At 47.2% G+C, this 26,540-nt stretch overlaps 2 protein-coding genes across 2 annotated transcripts; one reads left to right on the top strand and one right to left on the bottom strand.

Annotated features, from left to right (window-relative positions):
• Positions 1-164: 164 nt before the first annotated feature.
• On the top strand, positions 165-15,046 carry cracr2aa (calcium release activated channel regulator 2Aa). Its single transcript, XM_084672950.1, has 18 exons — positions 165-303; positions 2,422-3,034; positions 4,530-4,641; positions 4,741-4,927; positions 6,289-6,435; positions 7,115-7,205; positions 7,438-7,533; positions 8,380-8,567; positions 8,710-8,781; positions 9,181-9,226; positions 9,578-9,660; positions 9,966-10,362; positions 10,960-11,092; positions 12,427-12,508; positions 12,901-13,015; positions 13,171-13,272; positions 13,431-13,507; positions 13,630-15,046. The coding sequence occupies exons 2-18, from the start codon at positions 2,810-2,812 to the stop codon at positions 13,715-13,717; spliced, it is 2,241 nt and encodes a 746-aa protein (XP_084529076.1). The 5' UTR covers positions 165-303; positions 2,422-2,809; the 3' UTR covers positions 13,718-15,046.
• Positions 15,047-15,433: 387 nt separating this feature from the next.
• Positions 15,434-25,934, bottom strand: LOC146258935 (protein arginine N-methyltransferase 8-B). Its single transcript, XM_084672057.1, has 9 exons — positions 25,576-25,934; positions 24,629-24,784; positions 22,483-22,546; positions 21,369-21,511; positions 21,055-21,142; positions 19,948-20,063; positions 18,521-18,671; positions 16,722-16,843; positions 15,434-16,372 (listed from the first exon to the last, which is right to left on the bottom strand). Exons 1-9 carry the CDS (start codon positions 25,654-25,656, stop codon positions 16,289-16,291), a joined length of 1,005 nt encoding a protein of 334 aa, XP_084528183.1. The 5' UTR covers positions 25,657-25,934; the 3' UTR covers positions 15,434-16,288.
• Between the last annotated feature and the right edge of the window lie 606 nt (positions 25,935-26,540).

Raw genomic sequence — 26,540 nt, 5'->3', positions numbered from 1 at the left:
ATCTTTAGTCAAGATCACAATTAAGTTATTTAATCCCAAAATTTGGATTACGTGGCCACAAGAACGTGCCCTGCCATGACACAAGGCTCGGCTCCGGTAAAGTCTAGTCTTAATTTTGAGCAGCTACACTTCAGCACGGCAGGTTGCTTAGCTACAGACGATGCAAGTCTTTTTAATAGTAGTCCCTCCCATGACCGGAGAATAAGTGTCAGTCACATTCCGGTACTGAGAAGAGCAGTGCGACCGCAGGTCGTTTAAATGATACTTTTGACTTTTGATTGCTTGGATATACTGTACTTCATGGTAAGTAATTTACTTATTTCGCTATCAATCTAAGTTCTGGTTCATGTCACTGCTTTTCCGCGAACAATATTGTTAGGCTAATAAAACATAGGCCTGCTGTAGATCAATTGTGTAGCCCCTAGTTACTTTTATCACACCAATATAAGAGACGCCACATCCTATAGTCAGATTTGTGTTTTTGTAGTTTTATTTTACCACAGGTGTGTATGTTGTCTGATGTGTGAAAGTAACGGATCGGATAGCTACAGTAGCGCTAGGCACTAGCACTATTTATTTTTAGGAAGTTAAAGTCACTTCCTGTGATGAGGAAGTATGGTTGTTGCTACACGTGTACCTTTAACTGAACTTTCGAGTGTGAGGTTTTGCAAGTATAACTGAAGAATCGTTCAAATGTTCCCCCGCCCCCGCCCCCCAAAAACTGTTCTGACACAGCTTGCCTTTCAAACACTACATTTCGGCTTTGTAAGCAGGAAGGAATATTTCTTCTTGGCAGCTGGACAGGCTAGACCTGAAATACCTCTAGTTAGACTTTGAACATTTTGATGTATAGACATGTTGCACTTTTGGTGAGTGAAAAGAGCAACTTCATGTAGTTCCTTTAGACAGTTCATTTAGCCTTGGCCTGTTATGAAGAGATGGTAGCTGGGTGAGGTGCCCAACTACTAACCATCATCAGACTATGAGATACAGCACACCTTACATTTTTTTCTGTTTTGACTTATAAGCCTTGTGCTTCTTACAGAATGCCTTGCCAGACTAGCACTCTAAACGGGTTTGTTCAGTTTTTAAGTCAGGGTAGGGTCAGTCTGAAAAAATAAACACTTGACTTTCAAACAGAGAAAACAAAATCTAGTTTCTGAACTAGGTTACAAGGTTAAAAAGTTGTTTGATGCAATATGGCCTTTGTTTTGTGTGGTCTAGACTGGTGTACATCCTAAATAGTCTTGCCCTAACAGATAAGATGCAGTATTCAAAACAGTATGCCTTCAGGCCATAGCCTATTTCCCTAAACTGGCCATTTAAATGACTCGGGTATGCTGACAAGTTTGAGTTTGGAGTTTGTCGTATCTCCCTCTAGCCTACATGTTTTCCGAGAAGACAGGATACTAACTGGTGTACCTACTACCCACTGTGCCATTCTTTATGCTGGCACTGCTAAGAAGCACTGGCTTACCCCTGCCAATTCATTTCTTCGTTGGTGGTTGTGTTGGGATGTGTCATGCTAGGCTATGTGTTACTCACATCAACTTTATCTTGACCTAATTGTTCTGCTTTTAAAAGGCGCGGGATGCTTTTGCTGTGGTTTGTGGTGGTTTCACTTTTTTTCACATGTGGCTGTTTGAGTGCTTTTGCATCCATGCATATGGCAGCGTGAGTGTTTGTTCGTGTGGGTGAATTCTGTCTGCTGTCTTCCTGCGGTGACTCAGTCTGGGGCTATGCTAGTCGATTGAGGTGACTGACGCTGAAGGCAGTCTTCCACACTAGTGCACTCTGCAGTTTTTACTTTTTAACTTCGGTTTTAGCCTATTTAACCCACCATGACTTCAGTCTTTCGCAAAATACAGACTTCACCCACCCTAATAGATAGGTAGATTAACTGAAAAACAGGGGACAAAGACTTGATTGGCATTGTAAAGTCTCCTTTCTGACCACCTCATTCAAAAGAAGAATCACCTCAAACGCCCAACCCTAATGTAGGCATAGCTTGAGCCTAGTCCAATCGAAGTGGCAATTGACAATTGAACGTTGACCATCTGTTGTGAGTATGTTTACTATTGGGGAGTTTCTGTCTGTAGACTAGACGACTACATGCAGTCTAATCCAGGCTGTGCAGTGACACTCCCTATACTTTTTCAACAATGGATCCTTCTTTGTTAGCCTTCCCTTGTTCTTCTAGGTGCTTTTTGAGTTTCCTTGCCTTTTCAATACCATTCTGAATTCAATATTCTCCGATTATGCGTGAAACTATGAAGGAAAAAAAACGTAAGCTCTGTTATTAGTACGATTTCAAGATAAAAAAGGACTTCATCAACTAAAAACAAGGCACATGCTGCATGTATGACGGTTCTACATTCACATGGCCCTGTTACCTATCGGCCTTCCTGTTTCTTCTCCTAGGCATTATCCACTAATTAAAGAGAGGCGGTTGCTAAGAGATGACGAGCGATGACATCGCTGAGAGCCTGTGATGTGCCGGAGGCTGGAGCTGAGTGAGAGAGTCCTGGGTCTGGGTCCCTTCTGCCTGCTCGTCCCCAGCCCACTCACACACATGTGAAGAGGAGGAGGAGGAGGAGACTGGGCCATCCAGACAGACACACAGACACACTAACGAGGAGATAAGCAGACCTGGAGGCACAGACAGAGAGAGGGACAGAGAGAGAGAGAGAGAGAGAGAGAGAGACAGACAGACAGACAGACAGACAGACAGACAGACAGACAGACAGACAGGCAGACAGGTGCTGACAGACAGACAGACGGACGGACGGACGGACTGACACACACCCCAATGGCAGCTTCCACCAGTATCTATACTGCGTCTTTAACCCCAGGATCCAGGAGTGTTAGACCCAGAAAGGACATCCCTGAGGGGGCCAATAGAGGGTCTCTCTGGGGGGGTTCAGGTGATGGAGGTGAGGAAAATGAGGGCAGCACCATCCAGGAGAAAACTCATGAGTTCTTCCAGATCTGTGACATCGAGGACAAGGGCTTCATCACGCGCAGAGACATGCAGGTAAGAAAATATTTAATCTATTGAGTTTGGAGAGTTTTGCTAGCGAAACGGATGCAAAATACTGCAGGGAACAAACGGCAATGTTCTGAAAAGAATTGTTTATTGGTCACTGATTTTCATCTCATAAAGGTCAGCATTGGCTTTTTATAGAACATATGAATGATGCAAGTGCCTCTCCTCAGCTTACAGACAATGAGGACAGTCAGTATCTGGGTCAGTGTCCTAATATCAGCCATAACCCGTAGGCCTCTCTCGTAAGACTCGAGGGCAACCACCTGGTCCTTTCACACGATTCCTCGGACCGGGACTGCGTGTGCTCTTCCGAGAGGTGCTCATAGGGTCGCAGCTCCACACATCCTGGAGGACAGCATGAAGGAGGGGTGGGGAGAGGAGCCGAGAGGGGAGAGGAGTACGTTAACGGGAGCAGAAAGACAGGCGGCAGCTTTGTTCGACTCCTTCTCCAGCAGCATTATTGTGTAGATTTCCTTGTCTCTGTCAGAAGGCCATCTGTTGTGGATGCTCTTTGATGAAGCCCTCACGGGCCCACGCACTTTGGAGGGCTGCTCAATAGGAGCACCTCTTTGATCCATCCCATGGTTATGGAAATGATTTGGGGATTAGGGATGCTGCTCGCTGGATATATTTTGTTGTTGTTGTATAGGCGGTAAAAGTATTGAAATAAGCATAGCTTTGCTCAGTATCATTCTCAGATAGGGTCTCTGGTATGGTAGTCGGGGGACATGTGTTGGCTAGATAATGTTGCTGACCTTTTTTCAAGCACATGCCAATATGTAATAATATGTTATTAAAACAGTATCACATTATCGAAAAGCTATTTCTTGGTAATCTTCGGGTAGAATGCGTGGGACAGTTGGTATGTTAGTGTTCAGGAACTGTGAATGTCCTTTTTGTTATTTTAGCCACTCAAGCATCGCCAAAAATGCTTAACTGATAGATATGATGTGTTTTTCTGCTGATGCCAACTTGTCAAGCGTTTCACACCATGACCACACCATGAACCAGGCAACTGCTGACCCAAGGCCTGTGCTCCAGACTGATAACAGCTTTAACAAGCAGTGAAACACAGTGGCTCTCTCATGTTTACCCATCTTGTAGTATCAGAATACCAAAGTACTTTATGAGTGTCTGGAACGGCCACTGAGCTACAGTACACTAAAAACACACCGCACACATCATACTACTCTTAGTTGCAAAGCCCTGTTCAGATACGGCACAAAGCATGTAAGTAAACCAGGTTCTAAATATAAATTCAAAATAGGGACAGCACACTTGATGTTGATTCTGCTTGTGTTGGATGTTGAAGGGATGGATTGGGGAACATTATAGTTTTGGACATCATTGTAATATAGCCAACTGTATTGCTACAGTGTCAGTCATGCGGCTTCATTGTGTATTCCAAGGGTTTTTCACAATAGATCTATACTAAGTCTTTCAGACGATCATGTCAATGCCACCTGTGTTCCTCTCTCTTCAGAGGCTCCATGGAGAGCTACCACTGAGTGCAGACGAGCTGGAGAATGTGTTCGACACTCTGGACTTGGACGGCAACGGATACCTTACTCTGGACGAGTTCTCCTCTGGCTTCAGTAGGTTCTCAACAACTCGAGTTCTCTGAATCCAGCGAGCATTTACCTCGACGAAAATGTTTACCGGAACCTGTCTTGAGTCTTCCTGTTTTTCTCCAGGTGAGTTCATATTTGGACAGAGACTGTCAGTGGGGGACCGGACGGGGGAGGCCAGCCCCTGTGAGACGGCGGCGGAGACCCTGTACCAGAGCCAGTGGGAGGAGCAGCTGGCGGGGAGTGAGGATGATGAGGAGAGGCACTTCTGCATGCTGATGGACAGCCTTGGAGCCAGCAATGTCTTTGAGGAGTGGGTGAAAGTGTTCATTGCCATATGAAAATACTGTACAGTCCTGTACTGAAATGCACTTCCTTTGTCTTGCCACTGTGAGTAAACCAGTGGCTCAGCCCCCATAATTACAGCATCAGCTGTTAGGCCAATCAAACACACCTCTTTCCTTGTCCATATCTGGATCTGTAATTGCCCTAGGTGTGTGGAAACCTAAGCTGTTTACTTATAATCTGTTGTCCCGCCTTTAGCTAAGTCCCCGAATCTCCTCTGCTGCTGTTGTCTTCGTGTGGAGCTGTGTGGAAGACAGCTGAACAAACCAACTCAATGTTGATTACAGTGTTCCATTCTGTCTCGAGTGCCAGCAGCCTTGCGGTCAAAAGAGAGAGCTCAGCTTCCTAGCTGTGAAGGCTGCACGGGAGATAGCATGAAGCAAAGATGATTAGAAGGAAACCTGCATTGATGCTGTTGAAGCTGCATCTTCATGTTGTGTCACGGTTCAGCTGACATTGTGTCTGTGGAGCTCTGTCAGGTGTACAGGCTTGCTGTCTCTGGTCTGGCCTTCTAAACTCTGGGCTCAGCAGAGTCAAAGCTGGGCCTGGTCCAATGCTTGATTAGACTCACCTTTAGCAAACACGACTGCTCACTGAAGGTCAACATTGGTGTAGACAAACGTCAGACTAAGAAGCACATCCTATTGACTCTCTGACAAGCCCAGTCCACAAATGGAAAGGAATGCAGACAGTTTTGATCACATCACTTTGTGCACCAACCTTTTGGGCTTAATACAGCCATACATTATTCACCTGTCAAAGGTTTTCTCCACATGAACGTGCATCGTGCCTCCTGTCAAATGTTAGGTTCAGAGATTCAGGCACCTGTGCGGTGACGTAAATACTTTGGCAGTGGTTGCCATCCAGTGCGTCAGTATTTTAATAAAAGGAAATCATATTATGAATGGCAAGAACATCTTGACCACATGTGGATTTAGAGGATTTAGGAACCTAAGCACACACACAGTGATTGTGGCTCTTGAATGTGAATGTAGTCCTTTCTGGCTTTATACATGACTTTAGTTGTTTCTAATAAACTTGTCCTTGACATTTTATGTACCAAATGAAAAGGGAGGAAGTCATTTTTTTCATATTTAGACCTTTGCCTTGGCCATGCTGATATTAAACTGAGCTCTCCCCTTGTATCTCCTCCTGTCTCATATTAAGCCTGGATCTCCACATTGCCTCATTTGCTCCCTTCCTGTCTCCTCTCCTCCTGTCCTCCCTTCTTCCTCATGTCTCATCTTCCCCATCTCCTTCTATTCTCCCCTCGTCCTATCCCGGTTTCCTCTCCTTCTCTTGCCTCCTCTCCTTCTCTTGCCTCCTTAGACCTGGTGAGGTGCGTAGCCTGTGGGCTCAGCTAAGGAGAGATGAGCCGCATCTCCTCTCCAACTTTGAAGAATTCCTGGCCCGGGTCACCTTCCAGATCAAGGAGGTCAACCAGGAGAAGAGGGAGATGGAGACCGCCCTCAAGAGGTAGAACTCTGAGCACACCGTCGTGAAAGTTCAATTGTTCATGCAAACTTGTGCCTCTGTTATTTCACCATAACATTACTGTCCATAGAATTTCATTTCAGTCATATCTTTTTCCACACTTGATTTTCCTCCCGACAAGACCAGAGTTCTATACACTGAAAAATAGTGTTTTATTGGAAACAGTGTTTATGTTTTACAGTGTGGGCCCAGTTCACATGTTTATGGACACTTTACCCAACCACCCAGCTCCACAGATTTTTCTTTCAAAGCACATAACGTCCGATAACATGTCAGGGAAATGTTCATGCTTTGTTTTGACAGGAATTTCTGTAGACAAGTAAAATCACTTATCCTCCTTGGAATGTTTTTTAATCTAGAAATCCCCAAATATGGGGAATTAACTCAATTTGGCTGCTCAAGAATTGGTCTGTGGGTCTGGTGAGGTAAAACATTTGAGTGTGGGTTATTTTACAATGGAAGCTTCAAAGCACAGAACAGACTAAGAAGACCTATCAGGCCTCAAAGTATAGCTAAGGTGCGACGTGTCTGATGAAGGGTAGTGTTGAGGATCAGCAGGCTCTGCTCATACTCCACATGTGCTTGGCTGCAGCAAACGTTAACATGCATACCTGCTGAAGAACAGGCTGACAGCGCTACGCTGATCTTCCTTCTGAAACAGGAAAGCAGCCACGCACGATGACGAGATCCAGCGACTGTATGAGGAGATGGAGCAGCAGATCAAGACTGAGAAGGAGCGGATCCTGACGCAGGTACCGTCTGGCTGGAAGGAGGCGCGGCCTGGGCTTGTCCTCAACCCGGCCTGGGCTTGTCCTCAGCCCTTCTTCTTGAGTCAGACTGAACGCTCCTCTCTCTCTCTCTCTCTCTCTCTCTCTCTCTCTCTCTCTCTCTCTCTCTCTCTCTCTCTCTCTCTGTCTCTGTCTCTGTCTCTCTTTCTCTGTCTCTCTTTCTCTTTCTCTCTCTCTGTCTCTGTGTGTGCTGCAGGACTCTGAGAAGTTCCTGACTTACAGTCAGGACCTGGAAGACCAGCTGACCATTAAGGAACGGGAGCTGGAGCAGCTCTTCCAGAAAGAGAGGAGGGTGAGAGAGGGTAAACTATAGACATAGGGGTAGAGGGTAATGGAGAAAGAGTGAAAACACCAGGCACCAGGCCCTGCTAAAGCCCAACCCCCTGTCCTAACTTCCAAGTGAAAAGAGTACAAAAAAAGGCAATAGCTTTGCCCCCACATATCCGGCTTTCAGATCTAAGCAAGTGTTCAAGGAGTCTGGAGATCAGTAGGGTTGTTTGGGTGACGGCAAAACACTGCTGATCCTTAGCCCTACTGACATCGCTTCTTTTTACGGCACAGTTATCGCCCCCCAGCTGCTTACACCACAGTCATGAGTAGCACTGAAGTTTTGTCCAAACACTGATTGTTTCCAGATTTCAATCAGCTCTAACAGCACAGTGCAGCGTGTGCCTTAATATCAACAAACAAGTGTTAATTGGCACTGTAACACCTCAATCTGGGCAAAACTGCTCTCAGTCTTTTAAAACATATTACTGAAGGTAAATGTCTGTGTACTGCTCCTGCTCTGGCTTTGTCTCACAGCTCTGCTGCATCTCTCCTTTCAAAACTGTTGATTGTATTCACACATACTGTACACTTAGGCAGACATGCACATGTACTCACTCTCTCTCACACACACACACACACATACACACACACACAGGTTCGTTTTTCCATCCTAGTGAGGACCGACAATTCATTCCCATTCAAAATTGTGTCGGGAGTGGGGATAAATCCTAAGCTTTCTGGTGGAAATGAGCATTTCCAGGCAAATCTTTCTCCCATTTATCTCAAACCCGTCTTCATTGGCCATACCTTGACTACCCCATGACCATATCACGACCTTGTCTTGACGTTCTCCTGGTCCTTGTCTCAGCTGGAGCACCAGTGCCAGGACCTGCACAGCGAGCAGCACGTGACCAGGGTGGAGAACGTGATGTTGAAGCAGACCAACGAGGATCTGGCCAGGGACCTGGAGCACACCAGCCAGGAGCTGCAGGTGGCCCAACAGCAGCTGGACCTACTGCAGGAGCAGGCCTCTCGTCTGCATGACGACAGGGAGATGTAACGCTTCTCAACCACTTCATGGCACCACCAGAAACCAAGGCTTTTATTCCAGTCCACAGTATATCCACCAATAAAAAAACAACTGGTAAAGTACTGTAAAACTACTGTTTATTCTATGAATGTATAATGTTCACCTCAGGGAGATGTACCGGGTCACTGAGGGACTGCAGAGAGAGAGATCCAGCCTGCTGAAACAGCTGGATCTCCTGAGGTAAGTACGGTTTACCGCTGCTACAGGTTAGTCAAGTGCTGGATGCAAAAAGCCCATGTAACTCATTGTGTCTCGGAGTCAGACTGAGCCCCACTGAATGTACTGCACTTAAACTCCCAGCAAGCTGCAGCAATTCTCCATAATATGCTTGACGTCATTTCAAGTGGTTTGTGTGTTTAAAAGAAGATGGTTCTGCTCCGTGTTTGTCACGACACGGGCGTTCTCATCTAGAGCAGAGCGTGGCTGCAAACAATACACGTATTCAGACCAAGGACACACCTTTGCAGTTTACATGCTGTTGCAGTAATTGAGAGTCAAATGCACAAAAAAAACTGTTATTTATCCATGGTCCAAGATTTAGCTTTTAATAAATCCTTGTATTTCTGTTTTTGTATTCAGAGAGATGAACAAGCATTTACGAGACGAGCGAGACATGTTCCAACAGGTAAAATACTTGTCCACTGCACAAACAAATGTTAACACTTCATGTAAACACTTTCCAGCAGAGTGAATTTCACTTGAACTTCGAAATCATTATGAAGTGTACTGTCACAACCTAGCAGTTGCTATGTGACTGCAATGTTGTTCTAATAGGTATTGCTATTCTTTTAATGTGACCCTAATGCAAAGTGTTGCGGATTTGCTTTTTCAATTTGTGATATTCATGACATCCTTGAGCCCCTGAGTCAGGAGTCTGAAACAAAAATTCTCTGGAGTCTGAAATTCTCAGAAATCCAGAAAGTGCAACTTACTTAACCTGACCGGTCATTAATTGTGTTTGTCTTTTTCCTCGAAGCCCATGAACATTAAAAAGCCAGGATGGAAGCAGAGGTCTGGATCCAGTGCTGTGAAACACACAGACAGTGAGGCGTTCAGAAGGTACGCTGCCTAATGAAATGAGTCTGGTCTAGCACAGCCATGGAAAGATCTAACCAACCTGCAGTCCATTCTTAAATACTGCTTTAAAAGCATCCCTTTTAGCTGAGTCGTTTTGGAAGCGGAGTAGTCAATGGAAAATGATGGAGCTTCTTAGAAATGACAAACATGCTTTCAAGTCTAGTTTCACAGAGTGGAGCGACCCCGACCAATCAGATCTCTCCATCAGTTGTTACTGTGTTACTTCATGTCAGATGTTGCTGCTAGAGAAGATGTAGCTAATACCCCCCCTCCCTCCCTCCCCCCAGTGAAGATGAAGGGGAGGGGGCCTCGCACAAGAAGAAGAGCATGGCGGGGGTGAATGGCTGCAGCCTGGAGGAGGAGGTGTGCGGGGGCCGCGGGGCCCTCCAGCCCCCCCAGCGACGTCATCTCCAGAGGATCATCTCCATCGAGGAGGACCACCTCCCCTATCTCCTGCAGGAGGACTACCACGCCGAGCTCCGAGACTGGAGAGAGGAGGAGGAGGAGGGGGTGGAGGCAGAGGAGGATGAGGAGGAGGGGGAGGAGACAGATCTGGAGATGACCATTGTTGGCCCCGCCTCCCCGGACGAGCAGCAGTGGCATGAGAAGGAGGGGGGCAGCGGAGAGAGGGCGACGCCCACTTCGCCCCGAGGTCAGCCCGTTGGCAAGGAGACGGTTCAGAATGTAAGCATGTGCCGTCGGATTCATTACACGCAGACGCGTTGACACGACTCGGGGCCATTCAGTACACGCTGAAAGCCTCGCACACATGCGAGTCATGTGTGCCATGCAGGCATCGGCTGTGCGAGGTCGGGGCCACAGTGGTCCTCAGATGGGATCAGGTTCCTAAGAGATGAGCTGATGATCTGTCCATGGGTCTGGCCTGGCAGCCCGGGTTGCCTGTGCTTTACAGGACAAAGAGTTCATTTGGCCGTGCTGTTTTTCCACAAGACCAGGGCAGAGATAGGAGCAGTCGGTCACAGCTGTTGACTTTCTCACTCGGAAAGGGAGAGTTCAGTGTGCTTGTGACCTTGCGACTGCCCTCGCTGAGAACTGGAGGCTTATCTCCCAGAGGGCTTAAGGATTGGTTTGATTTCTCTCAGTAACTTAGCAGACCCTGGTTCTGAGATCATGTTGATCTACTTCAAATTAAGAAATTGTGGGGTTTCTGGGCACAGCTTTCATTGCTCCAATTGTCTCTCATGCTCGCTGTCTCTCTCTTTCTGTCTGACTCTCTCTCTGTTTCTCTCTAACCCGCCCCCCTCCCCCTTCTCTCTCCAGGAGGAGGGTGCGTGCTTGCCCCCTGACCGGCTCTTTAAGGTGGTCCTGGTGGGCAACTCGAGCGTTGGGAAGACCTCCCTCCTCAGACGCTTTTGTGATGACTTATTCTACCCAGGCACCGCTGCCACCGTAGGTCAGTACACACACACACACACACACACTTGCACATATCTAACCACACGCGCGCAGACACACAAACAACACCAGGCACAGCCCTGTGGCCCTCCTCCTAACCTCTCCCAGCTCAGCTTCACACTCAGCAGTGTGAAAAGCTGATTACAGCTAATCTCAGGCAGGGGTGGCGGCCGCGGCGGCTCCACATTCTTGGACTGCATGGGCGGTGGCAGTGACACACAATACACACCCGGCTTGGCTCATATGTGGCCCACACATCACAGCTCCAAGGGCTTTCATGAGAAGTAGTGGGCCTGTGTTAGCCAGATAGCATCGTTTTCTATGTTACCTGTGACCTATATTAGAACGCCTGCTACTTCAATCCGTAATGCAAGTTCGACAATATGATGTTATACATTACAATAGATAGATGTTTCTAGATAGATGAGGCTTAAGATGCCACAGTTTGTCATGGGGTCCTAGGATAAGCGTGTGCTGTTCAGGGTGGGTATGGGGTCCTAGGATAAGTGTGTGCTGTTCAGGGTGGGTATGGGGTCCTAGGATAAGTTTGTGCTGTTCAGGGTGGGTATGGGGTCCTAGGATAAGTTTGTGCTGTTCAGGGTGGGTATGGGGTCCTAGGATAAGTGTGCTGTTCAGGGTGGGTATGGGGTCCTAGGATAAGTGTGCTGTTCAGGGTGGGTATGGGGTCCTAGGATAAGTGTGCTGTTCAGGGTGGGTATGGGGTCCTAGGATAAGCATGTGCTGTTCAGGGTGGGTATGGGGTCCTAGGATAAGTGTGTGCTGTTCAGGGTGGGTATGGGGACTGCTGAGGGCTGTCTGAGAGCTTGCCTGGCAGCATCACATGACGTGTCTTGTGAAGTCACAGCCTTGCTGTGCTGTTCCACCCGACGCCTGTGTACCCCAGCCCTGGCACATCACCAGTCATCTGCTGGACGGACGGCCTGCAGGCTCGAGGGGACACCAACACAGGCTGAATGATATGCAGAGCACAGTGGAGTCATGGCATGGTTTGATGTTTCAAAGACTGCGTTCAGACTGGTGCAGGGTCTAGACACCGGTGACAATGTGCAGAAAACGTGTCCATCTCTGCATCTCTCCATCTTTGTAGTCATGTCTATGTTTGAACCATCATTTCATCTTCCAATTTGACCACTTATTCCCTCAAGGTGTTCATGAGTTCTGCAATACAACATTTGATATCATGTCGACCCTTTTGTGACTTTGAGATCATCAACAATGAACAGAGTCTGTGTCTTGTAGAATATGTTACTGTAACTGTGTGTTGAATTGACTGTAAACATGCATTTTGCCGATTGTTTTTCCTCCCTCCAGGTATAGACTACAGTGTAAAGACCATTACCGTAGACAGCAGCCAGGTGGCGCTGCAGATGTGGGACACAGCAGGACAGGAGAGGTGAGGACCAACTCGAGGAGAAAGTGGAGGGAGAAATCGGTCCCATCACAACATCGCACCTCTTTACCTGACCGACTCCTCTGCCCCAAGCCCTCAGCCCTAGCACCCCCCCCTAGCCCCCCCCTGCATGGACAGGGCACATGAGTGTGGAAACTCCACAACCACTGTAACTGAAGGGTTGGGCCCTATTTTGATGTTAGCGAACAGGAAAGAAATGGGTTTTAAAGTATTGTGTTACTATTAGGTAAGATGATACTTAACTATGGTGTGCATGTGTTGTTTCCTCTTCCTTCTACCCCTCCCTTCCATTCTTTTCCTGCTCCTTCATGTCCGTGGCCCCCTCCTCCCCCTCCCCCTCCTCCCCATCCCCCTCCCCCCCTCCTCCTCTGCAGGTACCGCAGCATTACTAAGCAGTTCTTCCGCAAGGCAGATGGAGTGGTTGTTATGTATGACATCACATCTGAGCAAAGCTTCACATCTGTCAGGCAGTGGCTGACCAGTGTACAGGTGATACACCAGGCATACAACATTTGAATATTCGTTTAGTTTGGGAAGAGAACTCAAAGCATCGACGAGGATATAGCTCAACTCCTCTCTGTCTGTCTCTCCTTCTTCCTCTCCCTTGGTTCTCCCTGTTTTGTCCCCCCTCCTCCCCCTCGCAGGAAGGAGCTGGTGAGGACATTCCCATCATGCTGCTGGGCAACAAGACGGACAAAGAGAGTGAAAGAGAGGTCCAGGTCGGAGTAGGAAAGAAACTAGCCAAGGTCTGTGTGTGTCTGCTGTGGAGGAGAGGCTTCAAGAATAGCTGATCACATGTGCGATGATGTGTGCCGTACCAGTATTACAATGTCATGTCGACTTTGTGCTTCTTGCTTTATCTTCTCTGGTGATAATGGGGCGGGTGCTATGTGATGATTGACAGGACCACCGACTGATCTTCTACGAGTGCAGCGCCTGCTCCGGACACAATGTGGTGGACTCCATGGTGCATTTGGCCAGGTGAGACCCTGTCGAGCTCTGGACCAGCAAACAGCCTCACCCTCGCTTCAGACCCGATGACATACTAGAGTAATACTCTGTAAATGTACCTGCTCCATCCTGTGTCTCCTCTCCCGTGGCAGGGTCCTGAAGGAGCAGGAGGACAGACAGAAAGAGAAGACGGTCATCCTGGTGAACAGTCCCTCCCAAAAGAAAAGGTCCTGTTGCTAACCAGGGTTGGATTCAGCCAATCAAGATGAAGGAACTGGTTCAGGCTCAACCAATCAGGAGGAAGGACCAGGGTTTTAGTTTAGTTCCTTATTCAAATGTGTTTTTTTTTTTATCGACTACAAATTGACAAACTTGAAAGAAGATATTGATAGAAAATTGTTTTGTGATTTGGAATTGAATTTGAAGTCTGAATGGATTTGAAGCAAACCTGAGCTCATGTATGGACTGCCAGCACCATTGCTGTGTGTCCACGTGAATCTCTAGATCTGTTATCCAATCCTATTCCTCTCATCCATAACCCCCCCACCCACCCACTCCCTCCCTCTCAGTCCACCTGCGGTTATTATGGCACCTGTAGTGTCTACGTACACAACAATTTTAGAGACTGTCTCACTGTCTCATTCTAGACATAGACCAGCCCACCTCGTCTCACTGTCTCATTCTAGACATAGACCAGCCCACCTCGTCTCACTGTCTCATTCTAGACATAGACCAGCCCACCTCGTCTCACTGCCAGAGGGGCTCCAATCACTTACAAATGTGATATTGCACTATTACAAAAAAAGTAGAAGTATTTATTTTATGAAAAAAAAAATACAAATGTATTTTTATGAATATGTATTTTCGCTTTACGTGGGTACCATATCAACGTACTGGATTGTTAGTCGATCACTTGGAAAGAGTTTTTAAAATGACCATAATTATTTTGAAATGAACAAATCCCAGTGAAAAAGACATGTTTGTTTCCATGTGATTGGGTCAGGGTTAGAACACCAACACAGCCACACGAGCACAGTACTTGCCAACACCAGCACAACATGCTAAAGGAATTCTGTATAGCATACCAGCACACTAGCAAGTTTAACTGTTGCATCATTTAAAATGTGTTGACAACAAGATTATTAACTGTGTAAAGAATATTCTTTTATTCGTTTATTATATGTTTCTTATATTTTCGACGTTTATATTACTTTTCTTACTACACCTGCCACTTGTTTCGCATGTTGATGTTTTGGATTGGTCATAATCCTGTTTTCAGTGTATTAATCCAGTTATCTAATCAAACATTTCAATATGCTTCGTTTTTGTACACTTTAGAATGTGTTTTGTAAAAAAATTGTTTTGTAAAAAATGTGTTGTAGTGTGCATAGAGTGTATAAGGCACACTAAGAAATCCTCTTTTATACACACATACATTTTCTTTGTGTATTATGTGCTTTTGACTAGGGTCACCACATGTGCCACGCTAAAGACTATGTTTGCACAAATATGTAGATGTAAATATGAATAAATATTGAACAAATATCTGTATAATAAAGAATATTTAAAATCTGCACATAAGTATATGCTGTGAATACGTGTAATAACTAATGATGATTCTACTAGTTTGAAGTCTTGGTTCCAGAGGACACCTTGTGGTCAGATTGATCAAAGTCAGTATTTAATCCATTGATTAATTCCAGAATGCTGAATTAACAGGAAAACAGTAATTAGGTAATAGCTGTATTATCTAAGTAACTGCTTGCCAGTTATTGAAACAAAATTGTTAGGCTGAATAGTAACCATCTTTCCAAACAGTAAAAAATGAAGGTTTCCAGGTTTTGTAGATTTGTAGTCCAGTAAAAATAACTGATGGCAACTGTATGACTGATCGTTCCCAGTGACGTGCTATGGTAAGAATGACATGACATGACAGGGTGTCATTGTAAAAGTCCAAATCTTTATCTGGGTATTTGGAGAAGGGACAGTTAGACCACCTGACATACTGACACATAATGTTCCCTCACACAAAGACCACAAAGCTAACTTTGGAGTGCAAACTGTGCATACATCTTGTGAGTCTCCAGACATTGCATTGCACACTCCCTTAAGTTACAGTATATTAGTTGATTGCAAAGACAAACAAACGTTCACAAGACACAAGACCCAATGAGTTTTCCTTGGCTTGAATAATGGCTGTACTTTACACACAAATTCAACATGATTTCAAAACAATCAAAAGAGCAAAGGCTTAATTGATGGAAATACTAACTAATTTTAGAATGTCTATCCTAAAGTTAATACATGTACAATAACAAATGAGTGGAGATTCCATTTAGCCGTTAAACACAGGAGCTAACATCTCTTCCACAGTGATAGATGTACATTTCTTTAGAAGTGCAAAGGAACCTCCTTCATGTCTGTGGTTATATTATTTTAGAATAACAAAGACCAATAACTCAATACAAATCAAAAACAAGATGATCTCTTACATACAGAATAACATTCATAAATACCATAGAAGAACATTCTCTGATTCAAAAGGTGTTACATTCAAAGTTGTTCTGAAAAAACAGTCTGCCTAATAGTAGTAGCCAGTGGAGGATTTCTGATATTGCTTGACGGGCCTTTCATCTGTGATGCTCTTCTGACCTAAGCATCATCCTATCTGGTCTATCGTCTCATCCTTTCATCTACCTCTCCCTCTCTCAATGGCTCCTCTCGTGGCGCAGTGTATTCCAGGCAGATGCTCTCAGCCCCCTGTGTAGGTTGGCCGGGCTGCTCTCAGCACTGTCGCCCCCTGCTGGCCACCTAGCGCATCTTGTAGTCATGGGAGATGGCCGCCTCACACAACTGTCCTTTAAAGTCGAGCTCAAATGTGAAATCCAGGTCACGCTGTACAAGGGAGGAAAGGAGGCAGACGTGTTATTAAAGATATATAACTGACGGTCACAGAGCCAGAGCGAAATAATATAAGAGACAAAAGTAAGGAAATAGAGAAACAAATCAGTGTGACTTTCCTTATTCCCATCCTGTCAGTGAAAGACAGAATGAGAGACACAGAGACAGAGAGAGAGAGAGAGAGAGAGAGAGAGAGAGAGAGAGAGAGAGAGAGAGAGAGAGAGAGAGAGAGAGAGAGAGAGAGAGAGAGAGAGAGAGAGAGAGAGAGAAAACAAGAGAACCAGAAAGTTGAATCCAAGCAGCCTTAGTTAGTGAGGCAGCCTTAGGCAGTGAAGGGACTCACTATGTTCTTCTCGTTGGGCTTCATAGCGATGCTGCCGATGATCTCCTCCCCCCTGCGGACTGTCAAGTAGTCCTCCAAATAGAACACTGTCTGCTTCCAGTGAGTGTACGGGGCGTCCGGGGCTGGATGCACACACACACACACACATACATACACACCACATGCACGCACACACACACACATACATACACACCACATGCACGCACACACACACATACATACATACACACCACATGCACACACAAACACACACACACACACCTCAGTCTGAATTGAGATAGCACTTCATCTATTGATTGTTGCCAGTCAGGTAGTGTCTGTTATCTTGATAGGGCTGCTGTATGCCAGATAAGACAAACCTCACCTCCAAGTTTGTTTTATGAGTCTGACAGCTCTGATAAGACCCACAGACAGAGTGGAACTGAACACCACTACTACCCCCCCCCCCCCCCCCACATATACACAGTGGTTCAAGCCAGTTCCTCCACCTAGTGTGCAGCGCTTGGTCAACTTCAGTGCGTGCGTGTATACGTGCGCGTGTGAGAAGGAGCTGGAATGCTAATCTCCAGCTGCACAGTGCTGATAGCTCACCCCACATGGCTCAACAAAAGTGGGCACCCCACACACACACACACACACACACACACCCTGCATCCCGGCCGGTTCATTGGCAGCTTGGCTCTCACTCAATGCTTTAAGCCATTCAATGGGAGATTCATCTGGATACCCAGGGGCAGTTGGACTAGCAGCTTTAAAAGCAATCTGCTGATCAAAGACCAGCCGGCCAGCAGGGCACCATACACCAGCACAGTCGCGGATATTTGGTATGCTAACGTTATAGGTGAGATGACATTTCCTGAGGAACAGTTACTGACCTTCCTGGCCAATGGTATCTGAGTATCTGAGTACGTGTGTGTATGACTGGGTGGGTATACATGTGTGTGTGTGTGTGTGTGCGTGTGTGTGAACCTAAACCTCAATAACAGCTAATGTCCTCCAGGAAGGAGAGCGTAGAGAATCAATGGAAGTTCTCAGGTCTTTAGATGTTTATCACAGGCAAGCTGGCTATCGGCCCTGGACTGTGATAGATAAACAGGAATCAATTTAAAGGACAAAGGAGACTGCAAATGCTTACTTACCAACATGTCACTGTCACGTTGCCATACGGGTGACTCAGTTACAGACAGTCATTCAACTGTCACGTGTTAATTTTGATAGAGGTAAAACTTGGCCTCGTTCAAACCAGACGTGTCGTCTTTCTGACAGTCTACAAAGTCACCACTAGAGGTCAGTCACTTCTAAATCACCAAATGAACACAGCTTATACTTTCTGGGGACCATGACCATAAAACAGGGAGCACTAAGTTGTCATAATGTATTCAGATATCACTGTGTTGTGCTGTAGAGCAGGAACCACAGCCTTAATACATAGCTCAGTAGTGGAAAGTCTTTGTCTGGACAACAGCCTCCCGCATGATTTTGGTAAGGCAAGAGGCTTTGAGAACTGGGCTGGGTGCTAGCAGTCTTGTAACCAGACCACTGGGATCACACATACAGTATTACCACATTTACTGCTAGTACACTTCCGATGAAGAGAATCACTACCTGGGGTCCCAGCAACACTGGGAATAAACTCCTTCCTGGATATCCAATGGGTTGAAGGGCTTACCAGTCTTTGGGTCCTCTGTAAAGGCAGCCTACCGTGGTATTTGACACCAGTCAGAAAGGTCACGCTGGCTTTATATAGGCCAGTCTGTGTGGATGAGGTGACAGACAAGATCCAGTAGCTGGTTTCTCACCGGTGGAGAAGCCAGTTTTCTTGTGACACTTGGTGAACTCGATGTTGAAGTAGGTGACCAGAGCGTGGACATAGTCGTTCCTGTTGATCTGCAGGCAGAAGGCAGAGGTGAAGGACAGGTCCTCAGTCTTCACTGTGTAGATGTCTATTTCCTGCAGAGAAAAGCAGAGCCGTAAAGAATCAGTCCTGCGGCAGGTGTGCTTGAAGTGAAGGCAGATTTAAAGTTGTATGCGCCCCAGGAGCCAGCTCTGAACCCTGTACACATATTCATGCGAAACATACCAAACTAATTACAGAGCTGCCGTTCATACTGTATTGAACATCTGTTTAGCACACTGTTGTGTTTTGACTTCACTTTCACCTTAAAGTTAGCCCATTTCCACTTCTTACAAACAAACAGGTTGTTTAAAACAACACATTTTGAGGTCGTTGCCTGTTAACCTTGCTGTATAGGGCTCTCACAATAAAAAACAGTTAATCAATGCTAACATGATTCCTGCCCTAGTGTGGGTACTGACAGGAAAAAAGTGAAAATGAGAGTTGAGTCTTTGGAGCAGACAGTATCCCAGACCATCTGGTCTGTCCCTCCCCACCCCAGGTCCTATTAAAGTCTGATGGAAGCCAGGGGACAATCAAGGCACGCCTATGCCTGGCCTGACTATCAACACCCCAGCTCCACCAACCCCCCTCAGTCTCCATAGAACCCCATTAGACTCCTTCCACATCAACCAAGGAACACAGGTAAACACAAAAAGCCCCGTCGGGGAAACAACATCATTTTCCATCCCCTTGCAAACATAAATCACGTCATTTGAAGCCTTGTTTGTTGTGTAATGGATGAGGCTAGCTGGGTCTCCAAAGGAAAACACATTTTCGAAAAATACACAGTTTTGATATCAGGCCGCCAGCAGTAACAAGAGCATGGTCTCCTACTGTCGATTTCCCAGACAGTGGGTCCATAAGCACCAACATGACTTATTCTGCTCATGCTCCCACTGACGCCCATCGCACAGTCCAGACATCTCCAGTTCCTCCAATGACTCATTATAAACCCTTGACACTCAGTAATTACATTATTGAAATGGAATGATCATTTGCCTAATAGATGTATACGAGATACATGGAATTAATTCTGTTATCCATTCAGTCAACTTACTGTACCAAAAACATAGACTCCAATCAAGCTTTTCAAGTGACAACAATCACATTATTTATTATATATGTGGACTCTTTACATTACACTGCAACATTTACAAGATGCTACCAGATGACCGATAGTGTGCTCTCTCCAGAACACAACTGACAAACTCTGAAAAAACAGCCCCTCTCCAAGCTCTCGTCCACCAATCCAGTCCAAACCCACTCATCTCTGTCTCTTCCTCTCTCTCGTCCCTGTGGCTGAGCAAAGCCTCTTCCCCTTCTGCTTACCTTCACCAGGCAGGAGTTGGTGACCACGTGTTTGGAGTCCACTATGTCCACCAATGGTTCCTTCATTGCCACGTTCCGGATGCAAGTCATGTCAAAACCATACACATTCTCCCACCCTGTACAGACACACACACACACACAGATATATACATGTACATGCATCAACATGTATTCAGCTCTGGTACTCACCCCGAATAACCCAAGCTTTTGTCAGAGTTGCACAGGGTCTTCTGTTGAATGTCACTCAGTTAAGCAATTCAGTCCTGCTCTCTCCAGTCATCACAAAGCATCAAGATGCCCCTCTGTTTCTTAATGGGCACTTTCCTCTGACTAAACTCATGCATTATTCATGGCTGGATAGGATAGTGTGTGGTAAGCATCTCTATTATCCTATTGCATTAAGAACGTGGCGGAGTGTGACCGGGAGGGAAGGGGGATAATGAACAGGTTGAAGCTCCATCATGCAGCCCAGACTGGAGCCTGGCCGGGCCAGCCTGCCTGCCTCTACGACCTGGACTAATGGCTGGATATAGTCTCCAACAGCCTCCATGCGTGCCACCCTCCTCTAAATGGTATCCACAGCCACCTTTCTGCTAAGAAAACAGACAGGGGACAATATGGGTGAAACGTTTGAGTAAGACTACTGGGAACCTGATGTTTGGAGGTGTGTGTGTGTGTATGTGTGTACTGTATGTGTCTGTGTCGCAGAGAGGCTTTGTTCCAGCATGCCTTTGGGCTGCCATGGAGAAATGACACCCTCCTGCAGTGAGGTAGTCCAGGGGTGAAGAGGCTTTTGTATCTTGCAACATCGATCATCGCTTTGCCGAGGGAAAGGGTAAACATATTAGCAGCCCCACAGAGCGTGTGTGTGTGTGTGTTTGTGTAAGATTGTAGGACCCTATTGATGCTCAGCTTGTGTGTGCGTGCCTGTATGTGTATGTGTGTGCGAATATTTGTGTGTGAGGAGAAGGGGTTGTGGGTGCGTATGTCTGGTTCAGTCTTGTAGGCATTCCACGTTCACGGTCCATTAGCAAAGCTGAAATAATCCAGCTAAAATATACTCTGCAGGGAGGAACTGGGGGACGAAACACAGGCACTCTAACTCACAGTGGATTTTGAAGTCCTTGTACTGACGGTCTTCTATGGCCACCACATACAGGGCAGCACGATCTGGAAACATCAGGCCGCCAGGTTTCTGTCAGAGGAGGAGGAGAAACAGCCTGACTCAAGCGTGGAGAGCAGAACACCCTGGCAGCCACTCTCAGCCCAGCGGTTAAGGACACCGTCCGGCGGTCCGTTTGGTTAAAACCTCAGATCCTGTCTCAAGAAATCAACAAAGACCGACACACTTGCATGCATCCCCCCCCACACACACACCCACACACACACACCCATCCTCGTAGTACTGTCGTGTGCCATACCAGCCACTTGTCCCTGGCGAAGATGACCGTGTTGAGCATGGACTCGTAGAAGAGGCTGTAACCCATCCACTCAGAGATGATGATGTCCACCGTCTCCACAGGCAGCGCCACCTCCTCCACCTTGCCGTTGAAGATGGTGATGACTGCAACGCACAGCAGACAGTTACTGCTCTCCAGTGGCATCGTAGCACATGCTAAGGTCAGATTGCGCAAGAAAGCTGTGAAGCTAACTGTATGCTTCGGGCCTAATTGTGTAACGTACAAACCAACGTGTATATGTCACCATTTATACAATACTTGTAAATATAAATTGCCAACTGGGAAGTCTTTTAATGTGGAAAACTTTAAGTCTGCAATTCACCAAAACAATTTGTCCCATGGAAAGTGCCTGAATACACAAATATGGAATAGTCACATGTGAAAACACATCAAAGAAACAATTGAAATTCAAATCTACATCCTACAATATATCCCTATAAACACTATATAAAACTACATGTGTGTTTCAACACATCCCACTGTTATCTATGTGTGCCCTCCATTGTGAGATCCTTCTCCAACCAGATCTTTGACGCACAGGGTGGAAGTGTCTGTGAGTCTCCACCCACCCCCCCCACGTCTGTCCCTGTGCTAACATAACTCAAATAACTCACTGTCTTCATGCTAATTGGCCCTGCTGGAGGAGCCCGGCAGAATGGCTCTCCAGCTGAGAGGAACTGGCAACACTCTGGGAGTTCAGCAGCTCCTCTGATAACAGGAAGTCTTTCTCAGCGGAAAACGTGCAGCTCCCACACTGACCCAAGACTGCTCATGGTTTTCCCCTTACACTACACAGCCCAGCATTCACCTCAGCAGTCCCTTCTGTCACCTTAACCAAACCCTCAGTACTACATGAATGCTTCTGCAGGGAGGAGGCTTCTGTTGACGGCGTTGTTATTTCTGTGTTTCAAGTTATTGCTGTAGTAAGTCTTCACTTGGCAATAACATCTAGACGGTTTCTATGACAATGCTTTGTTATCTGATGTTATTTATTCAGAAGTCCTGTGGTGTTGGACCTTCCTGACATTCAAGAAATCATTGTGAGTGTGTGTGTGTGTGTTTCTAGACTACCTACCACTGTCCAAGTGGTTAGACTTGATGATCCTCTCAGAGTATTCAGATATACTGGAGCACTCTATCTGCAGAAACAGAAGCACATCTATTCAGAACATTCAAAGCAGTGAGAACAGACACACACACACACATGCATACACACACACACACAATACAAGAAATGATAATGTAGCTCCCCAACAACAGTCCCGTTGGGTAACTGTGGATGTTCCAACCCATCTGTGTGACAGGACTGTGCCCACGTCAGGACCAGTGATGTCCCTGGGTTGAGCTTCCTGTCACGCCTGTTTAGACAGGTAATGGACTCAAGAAGGGTTAGTTCGCAAAAATCTCCACTCAGACAGGGCCTGGAGACACACTCGCCCCTCGCTAACACCCAGTCGGTTTCCGCTCCCTGATTGGCTGATGCCTTCTCTCGGGTTCCTTCCTCTCTCACGCATCCCTGTGCAGAGTATATCTAACAACATCCAGCACTTCCGCTCTTTTCACAGCTTCTCTCACTGCTCAAATATAAAACACAGTGAGTGTACGCCCTGAAATAACACCCATCTTGGTTGTGTGCGTGTGTGCGTGTGCACCTAAGCGCATCTGCGTCAGTATATGTGTAGGAGTGTGCAGTGTGCATGTGTGTGTGCGCGCGCTGTACCATCCAGACCCTAGGGTTCTGCCTGAGGGGGATCAGGAGTTCACACACAGAGACACACACACAACCCTGCTAATGCTCCCGATTTATTGAGCTGACAGAAATAGCCGAGTGAAATCGAAGACAGTAATCCTGCCAAGATGACTCCCACACGTCAACAGTGGACGCTGGTGTTTCTGAGGAGCCTCGCGTGGAGGACCACTGAGATGGAGATCAATACTGAACATGAAAAAGTCCAGGTGATGCAGCGGGTTCAGATGTCATCCCAACATGCCTCTGTGGAGCCTGTGGCCGAGACCCTGCGAGGGCCTGTTTCACAACTGCTCTTCCTAATCATCCAGGGGAGGGCTGTGTGTTGGGATAGAGGCAGAGATAGGGCTGTGTGTTGGGACAGAGGCAGAGAGAGGGCTGTGTGTTGGGACAGAGGCAGAGAGAGGGCTGTGTGTTGGGATAGAGGCAGAGAGAGGGCTGGGTGTTGGGACAGAGGCAGAGAGAGGGCTGTGTGTTGGAACAGAGGCAGAGAGAGGGCTGTGTGTTGGGATAGAGACAGAGAGAGGGCTGTGTGTTGGGACAGAGGCAGAGAGAGGGCTGTGTGTTGGGACAGAGGCAGAGAGAGGGCTGTGTGTTGGGACAGAGGCAGAGAGAGGGCTGTGTGTTGGGACAGAGGCAGAGAGAGGGCTGTGTGTTGGGATAGAGGGCTGTGTGTTGGGACAGAGGCAGAGAGAGGGCTGTGTGTTGGGACAGAGGCAGAGAGAGGGCTGTGTGTTGGGACAGAGGCAGAGAGAGGGCTGCAGTGTATCTCACCTGCCCTCTGGCTCTCAGCTGTGTGCTGAGCAGAGCCCCCAGTGAGTGTGTCTGTGTGTGTGTGTGTGTGTGTGTGTGTGTGTGCTGTGGAGAGTAAATCTGGGATGAAGCTGCCCTCCCTGGAGCACACTGGGCCTGTCACCTTGGGCATACCTGCTCCGTCCAGCCCAGTAAAGCATAGCTATCACAGCCTCTGGTCAGGCAAGCGTGAGTAGACATGTTCTCCCTGGCAGTCCTATCTATATGCTGCTCATTCGGGCCCAAAGACTCAGGACTGTCAATCCCCGTGGCCCTCCTACATTATGAGTTGTGCCCTAAAGCAAGGTTGTGGGGGGCTGGGACACAGACGCAGTCAACTCACCTGATGGTTACACACATCAGCTATCTCACTTAAAACGTCTGCCTAGTAACACACACACACACACACACACACTCACACACACAGTCTGGAAGAGCAGCTTCTCGGGCAGGCTTCACAGCCCCCTGGCATCATAGAGATGGTACAGCCTGATCACACCCCTCCCAGAGACCAGTGAACCAGGCTGACACACACACACACACCAGGCTGACACACACACAGTGCCCCCTCTTCCCAGACACAACGCCAGATAACACCACACCCAGGGACCAGTGAACCAAGCATTCACACACACACACACACACACACACACACGGATCCCGAGTGGCAGGAGAGTCTTACCCCGTATACGTGCTTGGCTCCTGCCTTGGCAGCAAACATGGCCAGGATGCCCGTCCCACTGCCCACGTCCAGCACCACCTTGTCTTTGAAGACGTGCTTGTTGTGGTACATGGCGTTCCTGTAGGTCAGGGTCCGCACCTCGTCCTTCAGCATCTCCTGACAGGGACACACGACCGGGCTGAGCGGGGGAGCGGAAACACAGGCAGCCGCCGCCTGCGCTGGAACTGCACCGCCGCAAACGTGAACCTTACTTTGAACGTGAACTGGTCCAGTTGTGCCGCAAAGTTAACCTTTATTTTTCTTTTAGCCTGGTCTCTCTAGGGGTATATTCAGAAAACATGAGGCATGAAATGTCCACGCCCAGCCCTCTGAACGAGGTGCAAGTCTGAGGATGGTGACGTAAAAGGCATGAGTCTCTTCCATGCAGTTTCAGTAATCCTGGCCTTACCTCTCACATGCACAGAGAAACAGTTAAAAATGGTGAGTATTCCTTTAATTCCTTTTTAGTCATTCAGGCACGTACACTGCAGCAGAAAGAATCACGTCGAGCAAACACATTCTAAAAATGTAACAGAACAAAAATCAACCTTTGGGTCACACTCTAAACCAGCTCTATCTACACCCCTCGTTCTCTCAGACTCCCTCCCTCCCTCCATTCAGCGTTTTTTATACCTCCCGAAACCTTATCTCCACAAAGCTAAGGCTGCTGTGAATACAGAGTGGCTAATAGAGCTGCCATGGACTTATACATAGACATGGCCTTGCCCAATACAGTAGGTACGTATAATCACAGTAAAGTGTTCTTATTATAGTATTATAGGGAAGACTGGAGTGGTTAGGGGTTTCTTACGCTAATGTCATTGCCCACTTTAGAGCTTTGTAATGACAACACTCTTTATTTCTCTTCCATGACACATGGTCTCTGGACACAAAGGAGCAGTCCCTACCTCGTGGATGCCAAAATGGGCGTAGGAGTCAAAGTAGTAGTCTCTGGAAGTCATGTCCTCGGGGTTGAGGGACTTGGCCATCTTCCCTCGGCCGGGACAGCTGGGCAGGCTGGCAGAGTGAGGCGCGTGGGATGGCCTGGGCACATGGTGGACCGAGGGCACGGGCCTGGGCAATGGGGTGGGCTGGGTCGACTGGGACTGGATGATGCGGATTGGCTGTGGCTGCTGCTGCTGCTGCTGCAAAAGAGCGGGAAAAAAAACCCAGGAAGGACAAAGAGAGACAGAGAGAGAGAAACAAAGAATGAGAAAGTGAACGGCAAAGAATGAAAGAACAGAAACAGAACAAGCACCGGATGAGGAGCACAGCCCTCCTCCCTTGTACACATTCTGAGGGCTGATGGCCAAAGGATTGCTCTCCCTTACCTCAGTGGGAGCTCTGAAAGAGGGACTAATATTAGCATTCACTTCACACAGACACAACAGCTCATGTCTTAGCACCTGTTTAGTTCCCTCTCTTCCTACCTGTTGCCCGCAGTCTCCCATTGCCTTTCAGCTATCTGTCATATGCTGCCCCTGGGGGGAAAGCCCCGGTGAAACCACAGACGCCACATTCCTAGAGACAACAAATACGTCTGTTGACAGGGAACGGGGAGAGGGAGCTGTCTCTGACTGTCACCTGCAATGTCTTCTGGGATGGCCCCATCAATAAGCATGTTTCAGGACTCAGGGGGAGACGTGTGACTCACATCCCTCACGCCTCATGTCCAACATAGCGCCAGGACAAACAGAGAGGTCAGGAGATTGAAAAACGAAACAGCCCCAACTCAATGCATTTTGGCCTAATGGCTCTGAGTGGTATTGATTTAGCTTTAAGGAATTTTGTCAGGCACTCTTCTTTGTCTTTCTGTGCTTAGCAGACACACTGGCTACACATATCTAGTCTGGTCCTTGTGTAAACGCTGTGG

Source organism: Hypomesus nipponensis, chromosome 14 (assembly GCF_054491055.1).
Source record: "Hypomesus nipponensis isolate SF chromosome 14, ASM5449105v1, whole genome shotgun sequence".
NCBI lineage: Eukaryota > Metazoa > Chordata > Actinopteri > Osmeriformes > Osmeridae > Hypomesus > Hypomesus nipponensis.
The sequence above is the reverse complement of the archived record's forward strand: the minus strand, read 5'-3'. Positions and strand labels throughout refer to the sequence as shown.

What these genes read in the sequence shown, in the direction of transcription:
- cracr2aa (XM_084672950.1), top strand. Translation starts at nt 2,810, where the DNA reads ATGGCAGCTTCCACCAGTATCTATACTGCGTCTTTAACCCCAGGATCC. An exon ending in TCACGCGCAGAGACATGCAG is followed by an intron (nt 3,035 to 4,529) that starts GTAAGAAAATAT and finishes CTCTCTCTTCAG; the next exon opens with AGGCTCCATGGAGAGCTACC. An exon ending in TCTTCCAGAAAGAGAGGAGG is followed by an intron (nt 7,534 to 8,379) that starts GTGAGAGAGGGT and finishes TCCTTGTCTCAG; the next exon opens with CTGGAGCACCAGTGCCAGGA.
- LOC146258935 (XM_084672057.1), bottom strand. Translation starts at nt 25,656, where the DNA reads ATGGCCAAGTCCCTCAACCCCGAGGACATGACTTCCAGAGACTACTAC. An exon ending in GAAAACTGGCTTCTCCACCG is followed by an intron (nt 16,844 to 18,520) that starts GTGAGAAACCAG and finishes GTGTGCATCCAG; the next exon opens with CCCCGGACGCCCCGTACACT. An exon ending in AGCCCAACGAGAAGAACATA is followed by an intron (nt 16,373 to 16,721) that starts GTGAGTCCCTTC and finishes TCCCTTGTACAG; the next exon opens with CGTGACCTGGATTTCACATT.